At 38.3% G+C, this 14,986-nt stretch overlaps 3 protein-coding genes across 3 annotated transcripts; all 3 read right to left on the bottom strand.

Annotated features, from left to right (window-relative positions):
• Window positions 1-141: 141 nt before the first annotated feature.
• On the bottom strand, window positions 142-2,356 carry LOC111795901 (UDP-glycosyltransferase 84B2). Its single transcript, XM_023678532.2, has 2 exons — window positions 1,288-2,356; window positions 142-590 (listed from the first exon to the last, which is right to left on the bottom strand). The coding sequence occupies exons 1-2, from the start codon at window positions 2,344-2,346 to the stop codon at window positions 192-194; spliced, it is 1,458 nt and encodes a 485-aa protein (XP_023534300.2). The 5' UTR covers window positions 2,347-2,356; the 3' UTR covers window positions 142-191.
• Window positions 2,357-4,525: 2,169 nt separating this feature from the next.
• Window positions 4,526-6,267, bottom strand: LOC111795805 (UDP-glycosyltransferase 84B2). The gene is made up of 2 exons (XM_023678393.2): window positions 5,077-6,267; window positions 4,526-4,980 (listed from the first exon to the last, which is right to left on the bottom strand). Exons 1-2 carry the CDS (start codon window positions 6,175-6,177, stop codon window positions 4,582-4,584), a joined length of 1,500 nt encoding a protein of 499 aa, XP_023534161.2. The 5' UTR covers window positions 6,178-6,267; the 3' UTR covers window positions 4,526-4,581.
• Window positions 6,268-12,592: 6,325 nt separating this feature from the next.
• On the bottom strand, window positions 12,593-14,423 carry LOC111795108 (UDP-glycosyltransferase 84B2-like). The gene is made up of 2 exons (XM_023677357.2): window positions 13,368-14,423; window positions 12,593-12,964 (listed from the first exon to the last, which is right to left on the bottom strand). Exons 1-2 carry the CDS (start codon window positions 14,421-14,423, stop codon window positions 12,593-12,595), a joined length of 1,428 nt encoding a protein of 475 aa, XP_023533125.2.
• Window positions 14,424-14,986: the final 563 nt, after the last annotated feature.

Raw genomic sequence — 14,986 nt, 5'->3', positions numbered from 1 at the left:
ATAATATAAATAACGAGGGCATAAATAATTTAAATTTGACTCAAAAGGGCTAAAAGTAGTCAGGGTAACCAAGCGGGATCAACCCAAGCGGGATCAACCGAGATGTCGACCTAGAGTCGTTAGAAAATGTTAAGGGTTTAGGGTTTATGTGGGGGATTTTCTTATTTCGCATAAAAAGAAAAAATGCATGTTCATGCAATCTCAGCGTTTGCATGCACTTCGGCCGTCACATTTTTGCCAACAATGTCAGCTATAAACAGATCAAGATTCCGGTGAGAAGAACCACCGTCCTCCACCGCTCTTTTGCCCGCCTCCATCAGCTCAGCCGCCCTTTTCGCCATTGCCTTCGCGTTCGGGCCGTCGGTCATCTCCCATATGCATCTCTCCACCTCTTTTGAACTAACAATTCCACCATCTCCCTTCCTCATCCTCACACCCATCTTGAAAACATCCGTCAACAATTTGGCATTCGTAGGTTGATCCGTCCACTCCGGAAATGCTATCACTGGAACTCCGGCAACCACCGTCTCTAGCGTTGAGCTCCACCCACAATGAGTTAGGAAGCAACCAACCGCTTTGTGCTTCAGAACCTTGTTAAGAATACACGTACAAAACACTAAATATTCCCTTCATCAGGTCATAATTTATAGCTCTCATTTCCAAGAAAAAAAAAGTTATATTTGGTAATGGTTACCAAACAAAACACTATCATTTCTAAATAAAAAACAAGATGTTTATCATGAATCACGACTCTACACGATGGTATGATATTGTCTACTTTGAACATAAGTTCTCATGGCTTTATTTTGGATCACGTGTTTGTTATAAACTCATGATCATTCCCTAAAAAGTTCTTATGACTTTATTTTGGATCACGTGTTTGTTATAAACCCATGATCATTCCGTGTCAACATGAAACTCATTCCCAATAATTCTCAACAATCCTCCCCTAACAAACTACACTGTAAGCCTCTCCTGAGGTTTATGAAGCTCTCGAATAGCCTCCCCTTTCTCTAGAGCTCTCGAACAAAGTACACCCTTTGTTCGACATTTTAATCACTTTTGACTACACCTTCGAGGTTCACAATTCTTTGTTCGATATTTGAGAATTCTATTGACATGGCTAAGTTTAAGGCATGGTTCTGATATCATGTTAGGAAGCTTTGGGCTTCCCAAAAGGCCTCGTACCAATGCAGATGTATTCCCTCACTTGTAAAACCATGATCATTCCTTAAATTAGCTAATATGGGACACACTCCCAACAATTCTCAACAATGTTAAACAAACCTGTTCTTGAGGGCACCAATTCACGACGAGCCCTCTCCCACTAGTAGCCTCAAGAAACCCATCCGGTAGTCGAACGGTAGACTCCTTCTCCGGCGACGGTCGCTTTAACACCCAAAGAAATGGCTTCCCACTCATCAACAACCCGTTAGCAATATTGTCAATTTGCTCCTGAGACAAAACAATAAGACTCCCAAACGACACATAAACAACCAACCCTAAATCCTGCCCATCGAGCCATTGCAAGCAAGAATCATCCGCCACCCACATGTCTACGCTCAACCCATAGTCCCTCTCTTCCTTCTCCTCCTCCTCCTTCCCCAATAAAAACGGCGACACCAACGGCCCGATCGGAAAAACCATCGGCCGAACAACCCCGCTCATGGACTCCAAAACCTCCTCCTCCAGCTCGTAAAAGGAATCCCCAAGAATCCACTTCACGTCGCCCAAAAATGTGAAAAAATCAGAGATGAGTTTTTGGAGGCTGGGATGAGCCTTGGGGAGGATGAAGGAAGGGAGGTCGTCGAAGTCGAGTAACGGCAGACCGGGTAATCGGAGAGCCTCGTTCGGGTCTTGTAAAATGGTGAAATCGTCGAGTTTGTTGAAGAAATGGTAATAGATGGAATAGAGGGCACAAGGATGGATCCAAAGCACAACGCAAGGGAGGTTGTTTTGTTTGGCGATGGGTATGAAAAAAGGATTGAATTGGTGGAGAATTATGCACGAGAATTTTGTGCGTTGGGATAATTTGACAATGAGGTCTGATAAGTTTTTGCAGCCTTTGGTTCTCACGACGTCGATCCAATAGTCGTAGTTACTGTGACGGTCGAAGTCGAGATCGAGTCCGTCCGAGAAGAACTCGAATTGGATTGACGGGTTCGTAGCATCGGGATCGGCGGTTGTAGTGTGTTTGAGCATGGTGTGGCGGGCTGGCTCGGTGGTGGCGATGGTAACGTGAATGCCCTTTGTGATAAGGCATTTGGCGAACTTGAGCATGGGGTTTAGATGGCTATGTACGGCTGGTGTGGCCATGAGAACATGGATGTTTTGATGGAGCGCCATTGTTTCTGAAATTCCTATGTTTTGGTTATTGAAATGGTTAAGGAGAGATGATGAGTTTATATATTGCTAGTTTTTTATTTATTTATTTATTTATTTATTTAAGAACACTTCAAACTAGAGTGTTTCAAACCATAACACTAAAATTTAAAATTAAAACAAAAACAATTATAGATGAAATAATTTAAATAATGAAATGCAAACGTTCTATTATAACTTAAGGCTAGAAATTTAAACATTCAACTACTCTATGCACGTACCATAGTCTCTATTTGCGATGCTGTCGTTATTCGTACGTGTGTGTCTTGCCTTTACCTGAAAAATGATATGACACAGTATTTGAGTATTTTGAAGAATACTTAGTAAGTGACCCCACTATAGGGTCATGCTAATACAAACACATGCAATCATGCTCTTGGGACCTTGGAACAAACTTCGAGGGACAAAATCAAGCGTAGTTGAGTATAAGATAGAACGTCGACCAAGGCCCTCCAAATAAGTGGTCTTACTATTGGAATGTTTAGAATTTTGTTTTATGTATGGTGACACATGCTCGTGGCTCTGCATGTTTCATATGTTTGATACGTGAGATATTTATGATATGATATGTGATAATCGATGATATGATATATGTCTATGATATGACATATTTGATGATATGAGACATGTTGAACTCTACTATATGTTGAATGATATGACATGTAGAACTCTATGGTATATCAAAGATTATGATGTGTTGCATGACATGACTGATATGCAATAAAGTGTTTTGATATGATGCACAACTCCGAGATACGTTTTAAAGACTATACTATAAAATGATATGATATGAAGGAAAAATTGAAAGAGTTGTCTTACATGATTTAATTAATATAAAAATGTTGGAACGTTATGCATAATCATCTGTCACATGCATCGAAATATTTTCCTCTTATGATGAGTACGAACGCATACGTTACGCAAAGGAAAATGATCGTCATGTTTAACATGATACTACAACGGTCACTACTCCTTCTAGGTGTCCAACGATAGCACCAGAAACGCTAGCCCGACTAGTACGAGGCCTAGGAGGCATGCAAACTGTATGGTGGGTCCATATTCGCACGTATGGGCAATGTGTAGAGTAGTAATACACATCCGATGACTCGGTTAGGATAGTCACCTAAGGGAATATGATTCTAAAATGATAGGTCTCATTCATGTTGTATGTCTTTGCATTCCCCAGCCACAACCGAGTTGAATAGTTCTCATAGATGAGTGTGAATGAGGGATTGAGGCTTCTGAACATGACTCGGTTATAGACTTTCTTTTTATGAAATATATTTTTATTACTTTAACATATATATATATATATTATAAATGTATGGACAAGTGCATGCAATTGACTTTGAAAAATGGTAATTTGTTTGAACAATAATGATTAGGAGTAAGCTCTAAAACAAAACAAAACAAAAAGAGCTTTAAATCAACTTTATGATACACAGTTACACCACGCCACAGAGCTTTATTTAACTGCCTTATTCACAATTTGAAGAACCCACCTGGTTTGTTTTTACCATCCCAAAACGATGCCAATATCGACGACTTCACATCGACGACTTCACAATGGACTGTCACTTCTACATGTGATCCATATCTGTTTTTTAGACTCATCATTATCGACCCCTGGACCATTTTAACTTTCTAAAATTGACTTGACTTGTTTCTCGAAATTTGTAACGTTGACCTACACGGAGGTATTCCACCATATTAAGAACTTCGAGACTTATCTGATAAATGAAATTCCTATTTTTTAATAAAAATGAAATTATAATTTTTTATACTAAATTTAGAAATTAATATTTAATATGTATTTAATATCTTTCAAGTCTTAAATGGATGCATTTAGTCCAATATTTGATAAATGATTTTGAATAGTGTTTAAACTAAAATTAATCATTAATTATTAATTGATTAATAGAGAAATGTGACATGTAAGTGATGATTAAACTTTCTCACATGAATAGTTATATATTAATTTCATATTAATTTCAATGAATTAACTTATAATGCCCTTTATTTAAATTTGGTTTGCCAAACTGATGTTATGTTTGAATTGAAATTGAGATACGGATGCAAGTTCTAGATTCATATTTGAAAGAGGTTGACAATAAATTCTTTCAAAAATTTTGAATTGGCATTTCCTCTTATTCTCATGTGACTATGTGACTATTGTAGATAAAAAAAAAACATGCATGTTCATGCAATCTCAAGATTTGCATGCACGTTTGTCGTGTCCTTTTCGCCAACAATGTCAGCTATAAAAAGATCAAGATTCCGATGAGAAGAACCACCGTCCTCCACCGCTCTTTTGCCCGCTTCCATCAGCTCAACCGCCCTTTTTGCCATTGCCGTCGCGTTCGGGCCGTCGGTCATCTCCCATATGCATCTCTCCACCTCTTTTGAACTAACAATTCCCTCATCTCCCTTCCTTATTCTCACACCCATCTTGAAAACATCCGTCAATAATCTAGCATTCGTAGGTTGATCCGCCCACTCCGGAAATGCTATCGCTGGAACCCCGGCAATGACCGTCTCTAGCATTGAGTTCCACCCGCAATGAGTTATGAAGCAACCTACTGCTTTGTGCTTCAGAACCTAAGTACAAAGGAAGATGACTTTTCATAACAGTATGATATTGTCCACTATGATCATTATTTGTTGTCAAAGACACTAAGAAGATGTTAAACAAACCTTTTCTTGAGAGCACCAATTGACGACCATCCCCCTCCGGCCAGCAGCCTGAAGAAAGCCATCCGGCAGCCGAACAGTACCATCGGTAGACTCCTTGTCCGAGGAGGGCCGTTTGAACACCCAAAGAAATGGCTTGCCACTCATCAACAACCCATTAGCAACATTGTCCATTTGGTCCTGAGACAAAACTACAACACTCCCAAAGGACACATAAACAACCGACCCTAAATCCTGCCCATCGAGCCATTGCAAGCAAGAATCATCCGCCTTCCACATGTCTACGCTCACCCCAAAGTCCCTCTCTTCCTCCTCCTCTTCCTCCTTCTCCTTCCCAAATAAAAACGGCGACACCAATGGACCGATAGGATAAAGCATCGGCCGAACAACCCCGCGTATGGACTCGACAACCTCCTCCTCCAGCTCGTAAAAGGAATTCCCCAAGACCCACTTCACATCGCCCAAAAAGGCGAAAAAATCAGAGAGGACCTTTTGGATGGCGAGGTGAGCGTTGGGGAAGATGAAGGTAGGGATGTCGTCGAAGTTGAGTAACGGCATACCGGGTAATTGGAGAGTCTCGTTCGAGTTTTGTAAAATGGCGAAATCGTTGAGTTTGTTGAAGAAATGGTAATAGATAGAGTAGAGAGCACATGGCTGGATCCAAAGCGCGACGCAAGGGAGGTTGTTTTCTTTCGCGACCGGTATGAACCAAGGCACAAATTGGTGGACGATTAGGCACGAGAATTTTGTGCGTTCGGATAATTTCGTCACCAGATTTGAAAAGTTTTTTCTGCCTTCGGTTTCTAGTGTTTCGACCCAATAGTCATAGTTACTTTGACGGTTGAAGTCGACGTCGAGTCCGTCCGAGAAGAACTCGAGTTTGATTGATGGCATGGTGGCATCGGCATCGGCATCGGCATCGTCGTTAGTGGCTGGTGCTGTTGTAGTGTGTTTGAAAATGTTGTGTCGGGCTAGCTCGGTGGTGGCAATGGTAACATGAATGCCTTTTGTGACGAGTATTTTAGCGAACTTAAGCATAGGGTTTAGATGGCCTTGTAAGGCAAGTGTGGTCATGAGAACATGGATGTTTTGATGGAGCACCATTGTTTATCAAACTTCTATGTTTTTGGTTGGAAAAGGTTAAGTGGAGATGGTGAGTTTATATATTGCTACCCATTGTTTTCTTCTTTTTTTTAGACAAAACATTGTCAGATGATGATGTAACCCACTTGTTGTAATGGAAGATGTAAGCTACTTTTACGCCTATTGAATAATCAACATACTTATAGGCTTTCATCCTAGTCAATCCTAGTAACATACTATTACTACGTGTTTTTCTCTAAGCTTTACAAAGTTCAGGTCTAAGATCTATAGCTATCTAAACTTCTAGGGAGGTCTCGAAGTTCTCTTGCTTATCATAGATATAATCAGAGTTAGAAGTTGTTCACCGAGTTTTCGTGTCACAGATTATATTTCATCTCTAAGTAAACTAATTTTTCTGTTCTTTAGACTTAGTCAGCTTGCATTACTACAGTAATGAATGATGGGTATTGTCGGTTCATACTCGACCTCATCATATGTAACGACCCTAAATTTTTCTATTTAATCTAAGACCATTACTATACATTTAGGTTTACATTTAATGCAGAATTACTCTAATGAGTTGTGACAACCTTAAATTTCCTTATTTAACCTAAGACTATTACTATACATTAATGCGGAATTACTTTAATGAGGTGTGACAATCCTAAATTTCTTTATTTAACCTAAGACTATTACTGTACATTCAATGCGGAATTACTTTAATGAGTTGTGACTACCCTAAATTTTTGTATTTAACCTAAAGGTATTACTGTACATTTAACTTTACATTTAATGCCGAATTACTTTAATGAGCTGTGACAACCCTAAATTTCCTTATTTAACCTAAGACTATTACTGTACATTTAATGCAGAATTTCTTTAATGAGTTGTGATTGACCATAAATTTCCCTATTTAACCTAAGGTTATTACTATGCATTGAACGCAACTCATAAATTTCCCTATTTAACCTAAGGTTATTACTATGCATTTAACTTTACATTTAATGTAGAATTAACTCTTTACAATTTCAACGTTAATTTATATTTTATTAAATGCAATTACAACCAATCGGGTGCAGGTAAGCGACCCGACGATAGCTCCTTGTATGCATCCTACCTTATACTAACCTACTACATTTAGTATAGGCTAGTATATGTTGCATTGTATTTGCATTAATAGTATATGCGACACCGATAATAGCTATCGGGACTATGCATCACCGACGATAGCTCCTCCTAACTCCTCGTATGCATCCTACACTATCGTTGGTGCTGCATAGCGCCGATAGAAAAGAAAAAAATAAATAAATTGATTTTGAACTTTAAACCATTCACAATAAAAATCAAGTATATTTTATATTAAACAAGATTAGGAAAAAAAAAATCTACTTAAGAATTTCCTAATATTATATTTTATAAAGAAAAATATAATATAATATTCAACCTAATTTAAAAAAAAAAAATTAAATTTCAATATTATACCATATTCTTCTTACCTTAAAGAATATATATATATATATATAACGACCCTAGTTTCTAAAGAGAACCAGAACCGTTTTTCCTTTAAAATAGTTTCTTAAGATAATGTCATGGACTTACATATTTAAGGAAAAGATCTTAAAACAATACAGAAAAACAATTAAAATAAACATATTTAAAAATAAAACAACAATACTCTGTACTAACTTAAGATTTAAGAAATAAATGCGACTACCCTATGCATGTGTCATGGTACGTTGTGATGCCACCGTCAATCGTGCAAGGGTATCTTGCCTTTATCTGAAATATAGAAGTAGCACGTAGCTTGAGTATTTTAAGAAATACTCAGTAAGTGACTTCACTATTAGGGTTGGGGAATGCAGAAGCATGCCACATGAATGAGACCTATCATTTTAGAACCATATTCTCTTAGGTGACTATCCTAATCGAGTCATCGGATGTGTATTTACTACTCTACTCACTACCCATACATGTGAATATGGACCACTAAGCAGTTCACACAGCTCTTGAGCCTCCTACACACGGCCTATACATACGAACATGGACCCACCAGGCAGTTTACACACTTCCTCGACCTCCTAGGCCTAGTATAAGGCAAGAATTTTTAATAAATATGAGTTACCATTTCTAAAGGTAACGTGCGCACTACCTTTTAAAAAAAATGTGAGGTGTATTGTCATTTAAAAAAAATGCAATTTTTTATTTTACAAAAATATGTAATAGTTTTAGAAAAGTATATGGTTATTGGAAAATATATGCTAAATTTAATGCTAAAACAATTAATTTCTAAACTTATATCAAATATATAAGGAAATTAAAATATTTAGTATACAAGATTTTAATTCAAAATAAACTTAAGGATAGATTAAATATTTGTTTGATTTTATAAAAAAATTAAACTAAAACTTATTCTAAACATCTTTTGGTTGTGGAATTTTTACAAAAAATTTCAATACTTTAGGAGTTCTTGAAATAAAATGTAACGAACGGTTAATTAAAAAAAAAAAAAAAAAAAAAAAAAAATATATATATATATATATATATTCGTGGAATCGCCGGAGGACGTGAGAATTCCGGCGACGCTCCACAGACTCTGGAGCAAGCGGAATTCCTCAGCATGTCTCCCAGCCTTCAGCTGCACCTCCCCACGACGCTAGAGTATCTGCAAACGAAGAAAAAGGACGTGTAACGATGTCGGAAACCGTCGCACAGAGGAGAGAGAAAATGGAACCGGAGAATTCCGCTGAGTCGGGTAAGGAAGACGAATCCGATGGATCCAGGTTGAACTCGAATTAGGTACCCAAGGTCCAAACCCATCGCTGCCCAATAGTTCAACCTGCAACCCGTTTCCAGCCCATTTGTAAAACTCGAAGCCCAAGTTCCCTCGGCCCAACCAATTTGGCCTGCGGCCAAGCGCGCCCGCAGACGGAAACCCAACAGCCCACGCCTGCACCCAACAACTCGCGAGCCAACCCGAACTGGCCTCGACCTGCACCTCGACCCAATGCCGCATGCACTACGTGGCGCGTCCTGCAGCTACCACGTGGCACCCAGCAGCGCAGGCACGCCCTCAACTCGGCTCAGCGTAAACGGCTCGTTGCGACGTTCCGGGGACGCTTCGGCAGCTCCTCGGCTTATCCAACTCTGCTTTCAATTTTTGACCAAATTTCCACCGTTCTGCCCCTCCCAAACCTGTTTTCGGCCATGTTTCCAGCAGCTCCTTGTTAGTTGGATTATTAATTAAAATATGAAATACTAACAAAAGGTGACGAATGGTGCGATAGGAAGCGAATCCCGACAACCTTTGGAGTAGCTCTCGAGGAATGAGAGCTTACGTTAATTAAATTTGGGAGTACTTTAGCTAAGGCCAACCAAGTAAGTGGCCTTACTATAGGATAAGCTATAAATTGTATGAGTATGATGATGTATGAGTTGTATCGTATTATGTCGTATATTAGTATATGAAGATGTATGAGTTATGATGATGTATGAGTTGTATCGTATGATGTCATATCCTAGTATATGATGATGTATGAGTATATGTTGATATATGAGTTATGATACTTGATGATGTGTGTAGTATATATATTTCGATGAATGACGTACTTGATATGATTGATGCACTTTATGGCAATATGATGAGTATGATGATGTTTTCCATATTAAGCATGCTATATGATGATGAGTGTCATATTGCATCTGGTCGTTATATCGACATAGGACACAACACTAGGAGCATGAAAATGATATTAATATAAATATGCACGAGCATGTGTTATTTAATGTAACAAAGAGATGAGACTAGAGGATTGTGTCAAAAGAGATGATAAGATGGACATTAGAGGGACCTCATACATATTGTATGTTCATAAGCATAGGGATACTTCCCCTAGAGATGATGAGTGCGGATGCGCACAATGACGAGCAGGGTGTTCATGGGGAGCATGACACTATGGGGTTTCACTGACCTCTGGACGTCGCTATAAATTAGCTTGACCAAAGGGTCTAGGGAGTGTACGAGTGCCCTGGAGATTCACATCACTCACACATGTGGGTCATGTATAGGGAAGTACTACACATTCAATTTGTTCGAGACTGGAGGTCACCCCTAAATGACCTAAAGATAGGTCCCAAGAGCATGATTGCATGTGTTTGCATTAGCATGACCCCTACAGTGGGATCACTTACTAAGTATTCTTCGAAATACTCAGGCCCTGTGCCATATAATTTTTCAAGTAAAGGCAAGGCGCCTATGTACGGATGAAGACGACATTGCAAATAGAGATTGTGTTACGTGCATAGGGTAGTTGCATATTTAAATTCCTTGTCTTAGGTTAGAATAGGATGTTTGTATTTCATTTGTAATTGTTTTTGTTTTAATTTTAAATTCCAGCGTTATGTTTTGAAATATGTAAGAACAACAATATTTTCTAGCAGTTTGAAGTGTTTTTTTGAATGTTTTTAAATTTTCGTTATTTATGATGAGCATTTAAGAGTTATATTCCGCATTTAACTAAGTACAATGGAATATAAGGTACGTAAGTATGGTGGAATGTCATGATCACATTCGAAATTCGGATTTGACATTTGATGGTCCGATATTCTCTTGCATCCCCTACGACATGGTCATATTACTTATTTTTTTCATTTTATGTAATGACTCATGCCCAAGATTCGAAATACGACACCTAATGGCCCAACATTTCCTTGCAACATGGTCATGGTACGTACATTCTTCGCTTCTAAGAGTGGAGACTTCTTTCATGTAACGATCCATGCCCAAGATTTGGAATCTAGATTCAACATTTGATGACCTTGACATTTTCCTGCATCTTCTGCGTGTAACAACCCAAGCTCACTGCTAGTAGCTGATATTGTTCTTTTTAAGCTTTTCTTTTCGAGGTTCCTCTCAATGTTTTAAAACACTACGCAATTAAAGTGTTTAGTGACCAACATTATATAGCTCAATTTCAATGTTGTTGTGGTTTTGTGTTATGAGGAGCATGTTGAAACTTTGTGTAGTTTTAAAGACTCTCAAAAGGCATGACTTTAATGCTATGAGCATGTTACATAATTGTTTGGCATATATTTGTAGTCTAAAATACGTGCACAATTCATACATTTTGAAGAGGCTTGTATATGGTCATTTGCATTCCCTTTTTGAGTATCGGTTAAGAATGAGATAGAAAATATAATTGGGAAGGTGTGTATTATCATTGATATTGATATCCTCTAAATAGGATACAAGCGAGTACAAATGAGGAAAATATAAAAGAATTAAATACTGATAATAAAATAAAATATACTCTAAATCAATTCATAAATGGAAGAATATTAAGATATAATATCTAAGATATATTCCATAAATAATATATCTCAACACTCCCCCTCAAGTTGGAGAGTGTATGTTAATCACGTCCAACTTGTCTTTAACTTGTCTTTACGGTAGGTCAATAACACTCAAGTTGTCTTTCACTCTTGTCTTCCCAGTAATGAAAATATCCGTAAAAAAAATAGACGGCCTTTGATTGGTTTGCATTTTTAGACTTTCAAGAAATTATTGAATGTACAGTAAAGATGCAAAACCAAAAAATAGACTGCCTTTGATTGGTTTACATTTTTAGATTTTCAAGAAATTATTGAATTTTCAAGAAAGATGCAAGACTCAGAAATAGACAGCAATGATTGACTCGAGGATTGGTAACTTGTCCTATTTAATTTGATTTGGAACAAGTGAATATCCTCCCTGATCACTTCTTGGTCCATGCATAAATGCTTTAGAAATAGACCGCAATGATTGACTCGAGGATTGATAACTTGTCCATTTAATTTGATTTGGAACAAGTGAATACCCTCCATGATCACTTCTTGGTCCATGCATAAATGCTTTAGTGGATAATAACACCAAGATCGGTGCTTTGGATCACTTGAGAGGTTGTGAAATAAAATACGAACATCTTGAATATGTCACCTTTGAGCTTGGTGAGAAATTTAAAGATGCTTATAACGTATTCTTGATATTGGATGATCGGCGTAAAGGCTTCACTGATTGAGTTAGGGTTTGGCTTTAGGTTTAATACTCCCCTTGGATTCAGAGTCCAAGGGTGTATTAGGAATACCACGATCGGTGCTTTGATATTAGTAATATCAAGATCGGTGCTCTGATACCATGTTAAGAATGAGATAGAAAATATAATTGGGAATGTGTGTATTATCATTGATATTGATATCCTTTAAATAAGATACAAGCTAGTATAAATCAGAAAAATATAAAAGAATTAAATACTGATAATAAAATAAAATATACCCTAAATCAATTATAAATGAAAGAATATTAATATATAATATCTAAGATATATTCCATAAATAATATATCTATAAACTTAGAATCTTGACATCGACAAACAAACGCATGAAAACCCCCATTTGCATGCACTTAAGTTGTCACCTTCTTGCAACCAATGTCAGCAATAAATACATCAAGATTCCGGTGAGAAGAACCACCGTCCTCCACCGCTCTTTTCGCCGCCTCCATCAGCTCTACCGCCCTTTTGGCCATTACCTTTGCCGTAGGGCCATCGGTCATCTCCCATATGCATCTCTCCACTTCTTTTGAACTAGCAACTCCCTTATCTCCCTTTCTCGTCCTCACACCCATCTTGAAAACGTCCGTTAACAATTTGGCATTCGTGGGCTGATCCGTCCACTCCGGAAATGCTATCACTGGAACTCCGGTGACCACCGTCTCAAGCGTTGAGTTCCACCCACAGTGAGTTAGGAAGCAACCCACTGCTTTATGCTTGAGAACCTTGTTAAGAATACACGTACAAAATATTAAATATTCCCATGATCAAATGATAATTTGGGGAAGATCATGGGTTGAGACTTTTTGGGAAGCTAGAAGTAAAACCACGAGAGCTTATGCTTAAAATGGACAATATCATACCATTGTGGAGAATCGTGATTCCTAACATAATATCAAAGTCATGCCCTAAACTTAGTCACGTCGATAAAATCCTCAAATGTCGAACAAAGAATTGTGAGCCTTGAAGGTGTAGTCAAAAGTGCCTAAAATGTCGAACAAATGGTGTACTTTGTTCGATGGAAGTCCAAATCAAAGCCAGGAGAGCTTATGCTCAAAATGGACAATATCATACCATTGTGGAGATCAGTAATTCCTAACAAATTTAGGAGTAAAATATTAAACAAACCTGTTCTTGAGAGCACCAATTCACGATGAGTCCCCTCCCACCAGCAGCCTCAAGAAACCCATCCGGCAGCCGAACAGTGCAACCCTTAGTAGATTGCTCAGGCGACGGTCGCTTGAACACCCAAAGAAACGCTTTCCCACTCATCAATAACGCACTAGCAATATTGTCAACTTGCTCCTGAGACAAAACAAGAATACTCCCAAACGACACATAAACAACTGACCCCATGTCCCGACCATCCAGCCATTGCAGGCAAGAATCATCCGCCTTCCACATGTCTACGCTTAGCCCACCCTCCCCCAATTCCTCCTCCTTCCCAAGCAAAAATGGCGATACTAATGGCCCGATTGGTGATATCATCGGCCGAACAACCCCATCGTTCATGGACCCCAATACCTCCTCCTCCAGCTCGTCGAACGAAGTCCCCAAAACCCAATTCACGTCATCCAAGAAGGTGAAAAATTCTGAGAGAAGTTTTTGGAAGCAAAGATAAGCATTTGGGTGGATGAAGGTAGGGAGGTCTTCAAAGTTGAGTAATGGCAAGCCGGGTAATTGGAGAGGCTCGTTCTTGTTATGTAAAATGGCGAACTCATTGAGTTTGTTAAAGAAACGATAGTAGATGGAGTAGAGAGCGCAAGGCTGGATCCAAAGCACAGCGCAAGGGAGGTTGTTTTCTTTAGCAATAGGTATGAACCAAGGCACAAATTGGTGGAGTATTAGGCACGAGAATTTTGTAGTTTGGGATAATTTAGCAATGAGATTTGAGAGGTTTTTGCTAGCTTTGGTTCTTAGAGCGTCAATAAAAATGTCAGAGTTGGCGTCCCGGTCGAAGTCGAGGTCGAGACCGTCGGAGAAGAACTCGAATTGGATTGATGGGTTGGTGGGATCGGAGGTGGTAGTGTGTTTGAGCATACGGTGGCGGGCAAGGTCGGTGGTGGCAAGGGTGACATGAATGCCCTTTGAGATGAGGGATTTGGCGAACTTGAGCATGGGGTTTAGATGGCCTTGTAAGGCGGCTGAGGCCATGAGAACATGGATGTTTTGATCGACCACCATTGTTTTTTTGAAGTTTCTATGTTTTGGGTTGGAAATGGTTTAGGAGAAGTAATGAGTTTATATACACTTAGCTTTGTTCTATCCTTTTTTGTTAGAATGTTGTGTTTATGAAACGTTCTAACCTATGAAACTGTGTTTATTTAAAATTGTTACCCATTAGTTTTCTTTGTATGTTTTTAGGTTGGAATTAGCGCTCATAAAACTACCTTTAATAAAAAGAAAAAAACCAAAACAAAGGGGGATCTAAGCTTTTGAATTTGTTTTACTTTAATCTTTAGTTTTCAAATAAAAAAAATGGTATTCATTTTTGTTAGTAATATATATTTTTAGGTTTATTTAAATATGTGGATAGAGACCTTCATTTAACTTGCTTAGTGACCTGCCAACAAAACGGGTCATAATTCATTTAGATGGAAAATGGAGAGAAAGTGAGGAAAGATTTTTCTCGGGTAAGAGATGAGAATTATATTTGCTGCCCAATTCCTAGACTTGCTCCATTCTCGCCTCACTTAATATAAATATAGATATATGTTCAAAAAAGAGATTTCAAATTCTACTTCCAA

Source organism: Cucurbita pepo, chromosome 5 (assembly GCF_057944985.1).
Source record: "Cucurbita pepo subsp. pepo isolate OVF chromosome 5, ASM5794498v1, whole genome shotgun sequence".
Classification (NCBI taxonomy): Eukaryota; Viridiplantae; Streptophyta; class Magnoliopsida; order Cucurbitales; family Cucurbitaceae; genus Cucurbita; species Cucurbita pepo.
Note: the sequence above shows the minus strand (reverse complement) of the source record. Positions and strands in the feature narration are given on the sequence as shown.